Genomic DNA, 13936 nt, shown 5'->3' with positions numbered 1-13936 from the left:
GAAAAGACGTGGAAAAGGGTGCGGCGATGTGACAACGCCAGCCGCAACTTCTGGTCGAACAAGCAATCGACAGAATAGCAGAAGTGGTCCGGAGACGTGCATGATGTATCAATAACCAAGCCCGTGCCACCTTGTAACGATTCTGGTTCGACCACTTCATAAAGAGTCAGATTTCGAAGCAGTTTTGGAGGTGCAAAGGAAGGCGCCGAAAGACCTGACGGTATAGCCACATCCCGGGTTGCATGTCTGCTTGAACGTTGCAGACCTTTGAGATGTGAAGTGCTTGGCCGTAAGCACGTAGGAACTTGTATTGTCACGGTGTCGTATGCATCGCGTTTAATGTATGATTTTGCATCACTCTACCCAAGGCAAGTGTAGATGAAAGCAGACATATTCGCGACGAAGCAGGTCGATTTCCTATTAACAAACATAGTGCCCAGGCCAAAAGGAGAACGTGATGGCCTGTGGCCTGAGGCAGCATTACTGACTTCTTCTGTACGTCATCTTTAAGCTTCCAGGCACTACAACGCGGTTGCTCCGATCGCTTGGATTTAACAGGATCAGTGGTACACGGTTTGATTTCACTGATGATCGTAAGGACGACAGAAGTCGGATCGCGCCTCAAGTACGACAGTCTTATGCCAGTGCCCAATGTCGCTTTCGAAAGTCTCCCCTTGCGATAATGGCTACACCCAATCGTGACTCATCCCATTCTACCTCGCCCACTTCGCAAGTTCCTCAGATGAGCTCGTCGAGATCAAGTATCGAAGCCGCAAGGTCACCACGACTCGGTAGTACAAACACAAATCTGCAGAACCCAAGCAATGCAGCCCAGCACAGACAGAGTCTCGGTGAGGCGCGATATCCTCCAAGTCCTAGAAGCACGAGGCAGCCTTCGATATCGTCAATCGCAGTTCAAGATCTAATAGACAACCCACCACATCGTACACCAGCAGATGCAAGATTTGCACACCGCGACTGGAGGACGATTCGACTGGCGGAGATGACCAGTGCAGAAGATCTGAAATTCGTTGATATCGATTCTAGTGTAGAAGAGTCTACGCATGTGCGCACATATGCCTGAGCTTAAAATGCAGTACTGATTGGCCCAGCTCCTCATCGAATCCGGCGCCCCTGTACTCTTGGTACGAGATTCGACGTCGTCTGCACCAGTTGTCGGCGTCTTTGATTACAATACCCTCAACGCATATCTGCTGATAGCTGTGGGCATTGCTCAGCCAAACGATGAGCATAGGACAGAGTCTGGGTCGCTGGCTCAGAAAGCAGCACAAGGCAAACCTATTCCCTTACGTGATGTGCGCGATCTTGGCCGCAAGGATCCGATCACCTTCTTGCCAGAATCTGCAAATCTTTCCAGGTTCGTACTGGTTAACGAGAACACTTTATTGTATATACTGATCATTACCACAGAGCCATAGAAACCTTCGGTCGCGGCATTCATCGGGTATTAGTCGCAAAAGAGGGTCCTGAGGGCTCGATAGAGGTTACGGGCCTGCTATCACAGACTCGTCTCATGCGATTCCTATGGGACAATGCTCGCAACTTCCCAGTAATTGACCAATTATATTCACAATATCTGCGTGACCTGAAAATTGGGTCTACTAACCCTATCTCCATCAAGTGAGCTTTCTTCCTGGCTTGAACTATGGCATTGCTGATCAGGAAAACTAGTGGTGACCGTCCATTGGCTGAAGCGCTAGCTCTCCTTCTTGACGAGGGCGTGTCTTCTTTGGCCGTGCTCGACAACGGCAACAACGTTGTGGGCAACATCTCTACCACAGACACAAAGCTACTGACGAAATCCTCCTCACTGCCACTATTACGAAACACTTGCATCCACTTTATCTCTGTCATTCTGTCAGCAAGAGGGATGTACGAAGGCAAAGATTCTTTTCCGGTCTTTCACGTCACTCCTACCAGCACCTTAGCACATACTGTAGCCAAGCTCGTGGCGACTAAGAGCCACAGAATGTGGATAACAGATCCTCCAATGTCCTCAGGTCCACCAACTCCATCATTGAAAACAGCATCAATGGTGCCATTCTCAACGCACAACTCCTCCATCGGGTCTGGTGGTCAGCATCATGTACAACATCCCCAAGCAACATCGTCGGATCCATTCCAGGTAGCCGATGCTAGTCCCAAAACCCCCATGATCACACCAAGTGGTCCCTCGATCTCTGCTAGTGCATGGCCAGGAGCCAGTATAAGCGGTCGTTTAGTCGGAGTCGTGAGCTTGACAGACATTCTCATTCTCTTTGCCAAAGTAGGAGGGCTTGAAACTGCTGATCCTAATGAAATCAGGTTACGGCGAAGAAGATCTTCCAGCAGTTCCGTACGAAGAAGTCTGGATCTTGGAAGGCCAGTACGACCATCAGGAGATCTAAGTCGGAGGACATCTGAGAAAACTTGATGAGCTTGGGCAACCAGCGATACTATCGGTGGTTCAGCGTAGTATCACGAAACACGAACAACAAGAATCTCCATTTGTAGCTTACAGCAATTGATGAGTTGGCATGCTCGCTGGAAGGCGTACGGATAGGTATAGAAAAGGGGTACACAACAGTAGAGAGCGATATAGAGTCAAGGCCCACCACTACTGGAAAAGTGGTGAGTACAATCACCTTCCCGGAGGAACAATTTCTATCACTCTCGGACACCTCATCTTCGCCTCCTTCACATGTTGAGTTTGGTAAATTTCCGATCTCTGTCGTGGGTATACCTGTCAAACTGTAAGAGCAAACGCAGGCCTGGTCCTCAATTTCTGTCACCATTATTCCTGTATCAGCCCCATACCCTGATTGTTTCAACCATTCCTGTTGTCAGTCTTTTTGAGGCTTCTCCTGGTAGGTTTATTGTACTTTTGCGAACAGATACACGTGCGTGTCATATCATCTACAACCAACTGCCTGGAACATAGCAGGCCTTCTCTTGCTTATAGTGGTGCCTTACCAACATGGCCAGACGAGACCAACAGCACAGCAATTCGTGCGGCATACCTAATCCTAGACAAAATTCACAAGGCCTTCTACCTCCACGAATGTCCTCCCTACCCTCTCATACTACAGTAACGCAGCATGGAAGTACGTTTCCTCCGACACCGATCCCACTGTCTCAAATGACGATAGAAGAGCTTATGCAGATACTACCCACTTTGAACGCCGCTATCATTGCGCATGATTGGTTACCGTCTATGCAGAGACGCCAGAAAGAACTCAAAAACTGGCTGCAGATCAATCTGGTGGATCACCGTTCAGGCGAAGCATCAAGAAAGATCGACAAGGTATACTGCCTCATTCATTCGTTGATTACTGCATGGTTAACCAGGTAATAGGATCTCGGCAGTCTAATAAGTCAATCTGGCGACCTTGCTACTACATTCTGCGAGCTCTTCGATCTTGCGAAGGGCCTTCAGAATGAGAACAACAAACGGTTGGCTGCAGAAATCGACCAGGCTCACGCTCAGCGGTCCGAGGCAATGATCGCTTTGGCTAGACATGTCACTATGCATAGTGAGAAATGCGCGCAGTACGATCGAGAGAGGGAGGAGCTCAAAGACAAGATGGATCAAAGCATGAACGTACTACGGAATTATATTCATACTCATCTTGGCGAGACGTTAGACAGGGCGTCCCATGGAGAGGTTCAAGAGGTCTTTAACGCTCTGGTTGAGGCTGACGAGCCAGCTAATTATTCGACAACGCACGTACGCTCGGACATTTATCGAGACCTCCAAGTCGCTTTGCGAAAGTCCAATGACGAGCGTGATGGTATGAAGGAAGTATGTACCGAGCAGATGGCCACCATCAGACAGCAATCCCAAGATCTTGATGAGTATATCGTACGGATGGCTAAGGTGATCAATTTGGTGCAAGACAAAGAACAAGAAAACCAGAAGCTGAGGGACGAGATCCAGGAGCTCAGACAAGCGAATCAAGCTCAAGAAGATGCGGTCAAGTCAAATCAGCGCGACCCACCAGAGTCAGAGCACCAAATGGCTGTGACGGAGAAGTCAAGCGCAGAAGCTCTCGGCGGTCTCAGTCGTGACGAGATTTTTACACTTGATGCCGAGATCACGAATTTGAGACGCAAACTTGAGCGCGCCTACACTAGGGAGAAAGGACTACAAGACCAGATTCGACAGCTGCTGCAAGCATCTCAAACAGAGCAAGCACATACGGACAAACCACCAAGCCGAATCAAGCGTCTTCTCGGCGGACAGCAGAAGTCCAGCTCGAACATTCCTACCATGAACAGCATGCAAAACCTAAGTCAATCGATCTTCACTCCGTTCTCTAGAGAGAAACCACTATCACCAATGCCACTGCCTCCTTCACAGACGGAACCCGACCGAGCCCTGCCATCATCCATAGCAACCGACATAATCGACCCCTGGGACCCTCCTCCACCCTCCTACCACAAAAGCCGTAGCCACAGTCACAGCCGCTCAGAATCACCTCCACAGCCTCCTCCACGCCTGCGCGAAGTCACTGGTCCACAACAACAACAACATCCCCGATCCCATTCCAACGACGAAATCGACACTGCAGTCTCCAGCCGTTTCCGTCAGCAGCAACAGCAACATACCCTCCCCTCGAACCTCATCTCAACAGCACTCACATCTACGTCCAGAGGTCCAACACCGACACCAACGACGTCCAGCCAAGCCTCCCTGAGCTTCGAAGACGTCCCAGACTACCCCTCATACCAACTTGGACGGGTTCGGCCTAGAAACAACGCCTCGACTGACCTGATCGATCCTAATATGTCTTTCACTCAGTATCCTGCTGCTCACAGCCGGAGTAGTGAGAGGGAGAGACAAACGCCGGTTGAAGGTCATATGCGGGTGCTCAGTGGTATCACGGAGGTTACTGAGGATACTGCGCCGTCGATGAAGACGAAAAAGTCTGATATTGGTGGTGATGGTAGTCCTGACAGTATCGATAGGAGGATGTATCAGGATACGTAATCTTGATGTTGTGGAGGGTTTGAATGGGTCTGAGGAGTCGTTTAGGGATGAGGGTGGAGTGACAGATCGTGGCAGAGGCATGTCGTACGGTATTGGGCTGATACGAGGCGTTGAATGCAGTATTGGCGTTACAATTGGAATCGTAGTACACGATTGTCGACAATTGCCAGGACTTTGTTTGGTCAACATGTTGCATCGGCAATGAATCGCGCTCGTTGTTTACGTACGCACGTGTTCGAAGAATTGGCATCACCATAATTATTCAGGTACGTAGTCATGGCGTACATCGCGATAGAATTTGGCACAAGCTGGGCACGCGGAAGAGTACTGTAATCATAATCATCATTCATGATAGAAAGAACGTTTCTGTCTTTCTTCTATCACTTAGACGCGGATTTGAGTATATCACAGCATCCGAAATTCACTTTTCAAGTTTTTCCATCACTTTACAGTGTGAATGTCGACGTCAACGGCAAGTTTCTGCTACTCGCGCCCACACTGACAGTATAGGCGCTGCCTTGTACCAGCCTCCATTGCTGAGCAACCACATCCCAAACACTCAGATCTCGTCTCTGAAGGTCAAAAGTCACGGTGGCGCTCTGTCCCGGCTGCAAGAATACCTTCTCGAAACCACGCAGTTGTCTTACTGGCTGTCCTGCGGCAGGAATGCTAAGATATAGCTGACCGACTTCTGCGGCTGCTACGGATCCAGTATTGGTAATCGTAGCAGTGACCGAGACGAGATTGTCGAATAAATCCGCGTGGCCACCTGGAACGATTGGGCCGGTAGGATATGGTGAGAGGTTGCCAGTGGGGCCAGGGTTGACGACGATGTTCGAGTAACTGAAGTTGGAATATGTCAATCCGAAGCCGAACTCGTAGCGGGGTGTGATGTTCTGGGCGTCGAAGGAGCGATAGTCGATATAGACGCCTTCTGAGAAAGTATCTTGTGGAAATAGTTGATATTGGCTGCCGTTTGCGCCTGGAGGAACAGCTGCCAGGATTGCGCCGTAGTCCGACTCGTTCCGAGCAACGGTGTAGGGGAGTTTGCCGGATGGCGAGACGTCTCCAAAGAGGATGTCGACAAGAGCTGTGCCACTGTCTTGACCCGGAAGATGGGCATAGATAACAGCTGTCACGTTTGGATGATCGATCCACGAATCAACTAGACGAATTCCAGCATTGTGGATGGTGACTATGGTATTCGAGCACTGGTTCGCAATGTTCCGAACGAGGGTGTCAGAAAAGGTATCCCGAAGGTTTGGTCGGTCAACACCCTCACTTGCTTCAGCGTTGATGAAGACCAGACAAGCGTCTGCTGCGCCAGCGACTGCCGAGGTTGCGTTGTTGTTTATGGTGTCCCAGTAAACGACAGTATTCCCTGTCTGAATGACCCTTGATTGAATGGCATCCAGCGGAGCTGAAATGTAAGCTGGTGAAGTTGCGCCACTTCCGCCTCCTGTGTATAGGGTACCATTGGCGGCGTATCCGAGGAAGGGGGTGCAGGGACCGAAGACGGCACTGAAGCCGCAAAGAACGGATTGAGGATCAGTAGAAGTTAGGCCTAATGCCCAGCCGCTCAGGCCAGGAGCTGGCATATTGTTGAGTGGCCATACTGCATCGTAGCCATGAACTGTCAATAGCTGTGGGTTTCGAAGTGGTAGGGCATTGTTTGTATTCTTGACGAGGACGTGGCCTTCAATTGCAGCTTGCAGCAGGCCAGCTCTTGCCGCAGGGTTTCGAGCATTGACAGGATCATGTGGAGCAAGTAGATTGGCTGGCATACCATAGCCTGGTTGAGGAAAGCCAGATTGCTGATTAGTGTAGTACCACGACGCCATGATTCGAGTTGCCATATCGTCCAGACGAGACTCGGAGACAGTGCCATTCTCGACGGCTTGGGTCAGGTTAGGCCCCCAAAACGCTAAGCCTGAAGGCATGACCATATCCATACCAGCTTGAGCAGATGCAACTCCGGAATGTTGTGCAAACCAATCCGACATTACGAAGCCCTGGAAGCCAAGCTCGGTTTTCAGAACTCCGTTAAGGATCTTACTATTCTGACAGCCATAGCTGTTGTTGACGCGTTGGTACGAGCACATCATCGACACTGTACCAGCATGGGCCGCATCGACGAAGGGCCATAAATACAACTCATGGAGGGTTGTATCGTCGATGTTGGTAGAGATTGACTCAATCGTCTGGTTGGATGAAGACAGAGTTGGATTTCTTTCGGTCTCCTGCTCATTGCCAATGTAGTGTTTCGTGCACGTACCAACCCCGTTAGTCTGGAAGCCTGTAGCGGTGTTAGTAATGAGGGTGGATCACAAGGCCCGACTTGGTTCGGAGAGGACTCCTTCTTACCAGTAATATGCTGCGCCACACTGTGAAAATTAGTAAAGATATACAGCTTTGAGGTCGAGGATCGGATTGGTCAACCCAACGCAGATCTGGAAGGAGTTGAAGACTTACAGCTTTCCCGAAAGATAGGGGTCGTTGGAGAAGCCTTCCCAGTTCCTGCCGCCCTCAGCTACTCGACCTAGGGGACCAACAACTGGGCCAAGCTGGATATTGACACCCTTGGCTCTAAACTCGCCACCCATGTCGACACCTCTCTGGTATGTCAACTGCTTGTTCCAGGAAGCTCCTACATGGATTCCGCTGGCGTAGCCATTTACAAAGTCAGTGGCTCTTACGCCCTGACCAGCGTCCGTGACGCAAAGACCTGGGAAGCCGAGACGAGGGATTGCATAGATATTGCCAGAGCAGCCATTGTTCCCGGCGTATCCACCAGTCAGATTAGTCTTCTCCTCTATAGTGAGCTGTGCAACAAAAGCTTGTGCTTGGCTGAATGCAGCTGCCCAGTTCCCTAGACCGGTAATATTTGGGCTCGGGTATACAGGCTCACTTTGTCCATAGAAATATGTATCGTTGGTAATTTGGCCCTGAGCTGTAGTAGTGGTTGCCAACAGCGCAGCTGTACCAAACTTGAGGACTTTGTTGGTCACCATGTTGACGTCCTATAGTTGGTGGTGATATTGGTTGGCCCGAGTTGAAGGAAAGAGACGGAGAGAAGGAACGATGAGCTCTCAGGGCTGCAGAGACACATTTATTACGTGCTGACCACCAGCTGATAGCTGTTCTCGGCTTCGGATCAAACGAGCTCGAGCTGTGCTGAGCTCAGGCTAATGTGGAGGCGAACCTTCTGTGGGCATGTGAAGAACGCCAGGAACTTCCCTTCGAACTTCGGCATTTGCGTCTTGTGGCATATGTGCGATACTCCTGGACAGTGTTGCCGACACGGACCTGATCAGCGAACGACTGATTGCCAACAAACGAGGTGTAAGTTGCATGCATCTCAACTATAGCTTAGCCGACGTATACCCCAGAACCACTGTTTCTGCCTTTGATCGTGTCTAGTCAATGTGTTCTTATCCACTCCGAAAAGTCTGCCGGTGGGAAATGACACCACTGCAAGGGACGGCCTGCCATGATATGCACGCATTACAGATAAATTCAGCCAAGTGGTGTTGTTGGCGTAAGCTGCTGTCAGTCGTTCATACTTCCCAATACCGAGTTTCTTCGCTGAGCAAGGGTTGATTGGAAGAAGATGGAGGAAATGTCGTCAGAAGGGAATAGGATCTCGTTCGCAAGCACCGCAAAGCTTTGCGGGGCCCCACAGCGTAGGTGGGTTGGCGTCTGTGAATCAGCCGAAGTTCACCCAATGTCGTGCAGGGTTGCTTGTGCTATGTTTCGGCAACAAAGTGCAAGGTCATGTTGCATTCAATCAATCACTATCAACGGAAGCGGTGTAGTTGCGGGGTCTGCAGATAGCTTGTGCTGGGAAGTCACAGTGTCATAGCTCCTTCACACTTCTCGATTGGAAGGTGCTGATCATCGATGTACCGAAAGTGGCTTGAAAATCTTCCGATGGGAGAGGGCGGAGCGGGTCCACTCGAGTTACCTCGGGATGTGAATTACATAGATTTGTGCCGAACATGCTAGATGAAGTAGATCGTTCTCAGTAACCTTCACTTCCTCGACGCTACGAGTACTGGATAGATCGTTGCTCCATCTGCAAGGTCAGAAGGAGGGGCGTGCCATGGATGCGTGACACTGCTGACACCATTTCTCGAGCAAGCCAGGACCCACGACGACAGCAATGTGGACACGATTCCATCAATTTGTGTTTCCCCATACGCGTATTTCTTATTGTGCGCGGGATTGTGGTTGACATTCGTTTATGTAAGTTCAATTTCCTTCGTCCACAAAAGCAGGTGGACTGCTGGGACATTGTACCCATAGGAGATAGAGTAGGAATACACGAGCCACTCAGTCTACCAGAAGACCAAGGAGCATCATGATGATCGTACTTCCAGCCACACGCATACTGGCAATCCAAACAGCAGGCAAAGGGCAGAGATGTGGTGCTGCAAGAGGCCCGGAATATGGAGCGATGAAATGTATATACTTGCTGTCTAATGACCCAAGTAACCGGCAGCCGGGAAACCCACTAGTAGTTGAAAAGTTGTCCTCGTGGAGTGATACCACAGGCGGTTGCTGCTGGACTTGACTTCCTAACAGTGTTCCTGTCTCGATTTCTCGCACTTTGCGCCAGATGGCTTTTCATCACAATCTAACGTGGTCTTGCCAATTGATAAAAAAAAAAAAAAGAGTAGAGGAACAAGAACACTTACATCGTAGTTCTCATGGTTTGCCAGTACCAAAGGTCGACTATTGACGTATGCTTGAATACCGAAGCAACCGCAGTTGTGTTTGTTATACGTTCTCAGCTCGACATGCAGACAAGCAAGGCTTGCCAAGGTTCGTCACCTACACAAATTGAACGACTCAACCACAAAGAGCTTGGAGGAGCTACTAGTCACCTGAGCGTATACGAAAATGGCACGACCCTATTAAAGTTGATATCCGGCTACATCCGAGTCTTTCCAGCACACTTCGGTAGCCTCATCGATAAATTCTTCAGATCACCTTACACCATGGACGGGACAGGAAAAACTCTCAACCCTCGCGATCACACTTTGCGATCATACTACGTGTAGATGATGGAGCTCACGCATGAGGTGATCTGATTATGAAGATACTGCTGCACCTGATATCATTCGACATCTTGCGCCGGCTTGGGCCGCAGCATTGACACCAAAGAAAACAATCCGACTTGTCTTCGTAGTAAAGTCTGGGCTTGTGACATATTGCTCCACAATGCCTTGTCGGCATACTCTTCGGCTTTCTCGATCATACCACTTGCTGTATATGTCCTGCGGCAAATTCATTTCCTCGCAAGATATTGTCGCATGCTAAAATGTATATAGTCCTCCACAGTCATGCAGTTGCATACATTGCCAGCACTGCCACAAGGCAAGATTCGGAATACGATACACTCCATCACACCAGATAAAGACTACGTAAAGTCCCACCTCGACAACTCAGAATAACAAATATCCTCCTCGAGCAAACAGCAACCATGGCAGCAACATCATCAACTCCATCTCAACCCTCAATGCCAACTTCCTTCTTTGGCAAGCTCTTCTCACCTAGACCAACACGTATGTCGAACAGGCTTGGAAGCATATATGCCGGCATGTGTCACGAACTCGAACCGGAGAAAGACGAAAGAATGCCAGTCGAGTCCTGGAACGCTTCTATCGATCCTAGGGTACAGCAGCAGAGGTACAGATCTGACAGTGACCTGAGCGTTACAAGCACCACCAGCATGCCCGTCAGATCGCCTGTCTTTGACGTGCCAAGATGGACATGGCCCGAGAACGATAATTCGGCCATTGTCGTTACACCTATCTCTGAGCCATTGAAGCCCATCTCAAAAGTATGATCGCAAAATGACAGCCTTGAAGAGGTCAATCTACGTGACGGCCAGGCCAAGGCTCCAAACATCATATTAGCCATGCGAGAAATTCACGACACTTAGTCCAGTATCGTCGACGTCCACACATCCATGCAGAATGCCTGCTAGAATGAGCCTATCCACAAGCCTCATGCGGGCTCGCCTCACGTATCACGACGGGATCATATCAGAAGGGTTTTCACCAAAACCCACTGATTCCGACCACAAATACAAGATTGTGCGTCAAACCCTAACCGTCATGCAGATGAGCATTTTTGGTGCCATACCTGGCTCAGTACCCCGAACGGAGGACGAAAGAAGCATGTCGATCCACGGTGGTACAAAGAAGTATGTTTGAGGAGGTTGTACACACTTAGAAATAGGTGCTGACATATACGATGAAGATCGGGGAGTTACGGCCTCGAGTGAAGTGAAGGCAGGGGCTGCGATGTCTTCACCGAGACTATGTGCCTGGGGTTGTGGACCCTGGGTAGGATGGCTGCGAAACACGCGATGAGTTACGATCGCTGGAGCCGACGAAGAATGCTTAGCACTGGTCACCAACATCGGGCAATTAACAGGTAGGATCGAATGAGTCGACTTGGGATGCTGTATATAATATCACTAGTAGGATGTTGAGAAATCTAGTCGAAGTTTGAAATCGTTCATTGCATTGATCGCTTTCATGAAGTCTATGCTCACAACTGGTCCCCTACCTGACACAGGGGCGGTTCACGCCTGCACAGACTGCAACATCGGCAGAAGCAGGCGCAGCAAGATCTGGCGTCTCTGTATCTGCGGGAATTTGCAACTCCAGATTACGGCTATATCCGGAAGAGACAAATCCCTAGCCTCATCCTTTTCGTCTTCTTGGGCTTGAGGATCTAAAGTGTTCATCTTCGCGCTTTGGAATTGTTAATAATGCAACTTGGTTTGGTGTTATCTTCTTTTCGGTTGCATTAGATATCGTTGTTGCAGGCTTTTTGGCTGATGGTATGAGCCATAGCAAGATCCGTGCGACCAACGAAATCATAACAACGATATCGGTAATGTGAACTGCCCACCAGATGTGCTGCACACCAAGCGGACACATCTGGATCTCGTACTTCCAAGACCCGTATCCCTCAAAGTCATACCACAGTGACAGTAGGCCTGCGTTGCCAGAATATTCGCCCATCATGCTGCGGAGTGTGATCTCACGTACAGAAGCGACAATATCCGTGTCCTTGCCTTTATAGCTGCCTAGAACATCTGGTTTCTGCTGGAGGTAATTCGAGGTTCGAACAGATTTCCAAGACCAGGTTTCGGTTGGTTGAGCATCATCGTTATGATCAGTGTCTGTATGTTGCTGAGCGTCCCCAGTATGTTGACTGTCCGCATCTGAACTGCTTAGAGTTACAGATGCTGCGTTCTCTTCATAACGCTCAATGTAATGTACGACGTCGCAGCCTTCGTGATCGTGGCCAGTCAACACCAGCCCATTTCGGCCTTTACCTCCAGCAGCAGCGTCGGGATTCCCACTCATGCCAAACAAGCCTTGCAAGACGCCAGCGTGGCTTGTGTGCTCCGAAAGATGGTTCTGTTCTCTAAGCCCACCGTGCTTGAATGCACCAACTGAATCATCGTGATCCCAGAATTCAAAGAGAGGTGCATCGACACATACTCCTTCTGGTTTGTGCAGAGGCACATGAGTAAGGAGAAGTGTAAACGTGGTGTTTCGAGCTTCGACAGGATCCAACCGAGAAGTGATCAAACTGTTGATATAGCTGTACGTTTCAGCTTGCACTGATTCGGCCAAAGCAGGGGTGTCAAGAATCATGGAATTCAGGATGACCATGTGCAATGACGGACCGCTCTTCCCAGTGGACGAGTAATTTTGAGGGAGGCGATGTTCAGGATAAGAAAAGTGTATGTCCCAGTTAACCTTCCCAAATACTCTTTCGAAGCGTTCGATGCGAGAGGGAGAAATGTCACCAGCATAGCCGATATCATGGTTACCGACAATGTTAATGATTGCCTCGCTCCAATTATCATTTTCGGACTCCAGAGGTATAACCTGTTGTTTCCCTGGCTCTTGCTTGTGCTGCTCCATAACTGCTTCGTCTACCCTATGCGATCCTGCCAGTACTCTGTTCCAATACCTCCACCCTCTCCAGGCGAACTCGTCGTCACTGACCCACTGGCTGCCGATAAGGTCACCAAGTACTGTGACATGGGTAGGTTTCGTCCACCAGTGCAATGTGCGGTAGATGTGTGCGAGATAGTAGTCGTTACCGAACAAATCCAACGACTTCCGTACTGCCCAAAAAGCTCGTGGAATATCCTCAAGGACGAATTGTTGAAGCACCTCAAGCATAACAGGTTTTACATCTTGTAGTGCTGTCCCTCGTAGTCGAAGCGAATGAGCCCGTAGCCGAGCCGACAGGGCATCATCTGGATCGGGTAGAGAGCTGTCACCTTCGAGCTGCGGATCAGCGAGGACTAGAAGGCGAAACGGTGCTAGCGATTCATGATCCGGCTGTAGCTGGCCATGATGGAGGGCTAACGTTTTCTGAAATCCATCTCGTGTTGAGCCAGCCGTGCTTGGGAATGCGCATCCATGTACTCGGGGATAGTAGTAGAGGTAAAGTGTTGATATGACCGCTATCACGGCGAGTACATACTGCAGCCGAAGTAGGCTTTTGTGTAGGGACATGAAGCCCTCATCTTTGCATAATCGTGCATTCAGGGATGCTTCTTTTTGAAGGCTCATGCGCTTGCTAAAAGTAGTCAGGTACGACCTGGAGACGATCTCCGCTCAACACGGCAGTCGCGTATTTTGTCGGAGTGCGCGTCAATGTTGATGGCCAAACAAAATAGTCAGTAAAACAAGGCCGTGGCCCAGGAACTACACAATCGCATTGACGTCGCCAGATCTTGTTCTCGAGCACGACGATGTGCTCTATGAAGAGTGGCACATGAAGATGTTTTGGACCCGTCCGAACTGAGATATTTCACCTCCCAATGTAAACAAGTCAACAAATCACATCCATGCCATCTCCTCTTGTCAAGAACTTCCTCACAGCAGCTGTGGTAACAGCAGC

General features: G+C 49.7%; 4 protein-coding genes across 4 annotated transcripts; 2 read left to right on the top strand and 2 right to left on the bottom strand.

Annotated features, from left to right (window-relative positions):
* Window positions 1-824: 824 nt before the first annotated feature.
* On the top strand, window positions 825-2408 carry SDS23 (cell separation during budding; the record flags this gene model as incomplete). The annotated part of the gene is made up of 5 exons (XM_064895783.1): window positions 825-851; window positions 1113-1378; window positions 1432-1641; window positions 1693-2225; window positions 2326-2408. 5 exons carry the CDS (start codon window positions 825-827, stop codon window positions 2406-2408), a joined length of 1119 nt encoding a protein of 372 aa, XP_064758470.1.
* A 731-nt stretch (window positions 2409-3139) lies between these two features.
* LTR64_001401 (uncharacterized protein) lies at window positions 3140-4990 on the top strand (the record flags this gene model as incomplete). Its single annotated transcript, XM_064895782.1, has 2 exons — window positions 3140-3304; window positions 3356-4990. 2 exons carry the CDS (start codon window positions 3140-3142, stop codon window positions 4988-4990), a joined length of 1800 nt encoding a protein of 599 aa, XP_064758469.1.
* Window positions 4991-5436: 446 nt separating this feature from the next.
* Window positions 5437-8001, bottom strand: LTR64_001400 (uncharacterized protein; the record flags this gene model as incomplete). Its single annotated transcript, XM_064895781.1, has 3 exons — window positions 5437-7286; window positions 7355-7374; window positions 7463-8001. 3 exons carry the CDS (start codon window positions 7999-8001, stop codon window positions 5437-5439), a joined length of 2409 nt encoding a protein of 802 aa, XP_064758468.1.
* Window positions 8002-11706: 3705 nt separating this feature from the next.
* On the bottom strand, window positions 11707-13559 carry LTR64_001399 (uncharacterized protein; the record flags this gene model as incomplete). The annotated part of the gene is made up of 2 exons (XM_064895780.1): window positions 11707-13334; window positions 13517-13559. The coding sequence occupies 2 exons, from the start codon at window positions 13557-13559 to the stop codon at window positions 11707-11709; spliced, it is 1671 nt and encodes a 556-aa protein (XP_064758467.1).
* Between the last annotated feature and the right edge of the window lie 377 nt (window positions 13560-13936).

This window comes from Lithohypha guttulata (genome assembly GCF_036872675.1).
Source record: "Lithohypha guttulata strain CCFEE 5908 chromosome Unknown scaffold_1, whole genome shotgun sequence".
NCBI lineage: Eukaryota > Fungi > Ascomycota > Eurotiomycetes > Chaetothyriales > Trichomeriaceae > Lithohypha > Lithohypha guttulata.
Note: the sequence above shows the minus strand (reverse complement) of the source record. Positions and strands in the feature narration are given on the sequence as shown.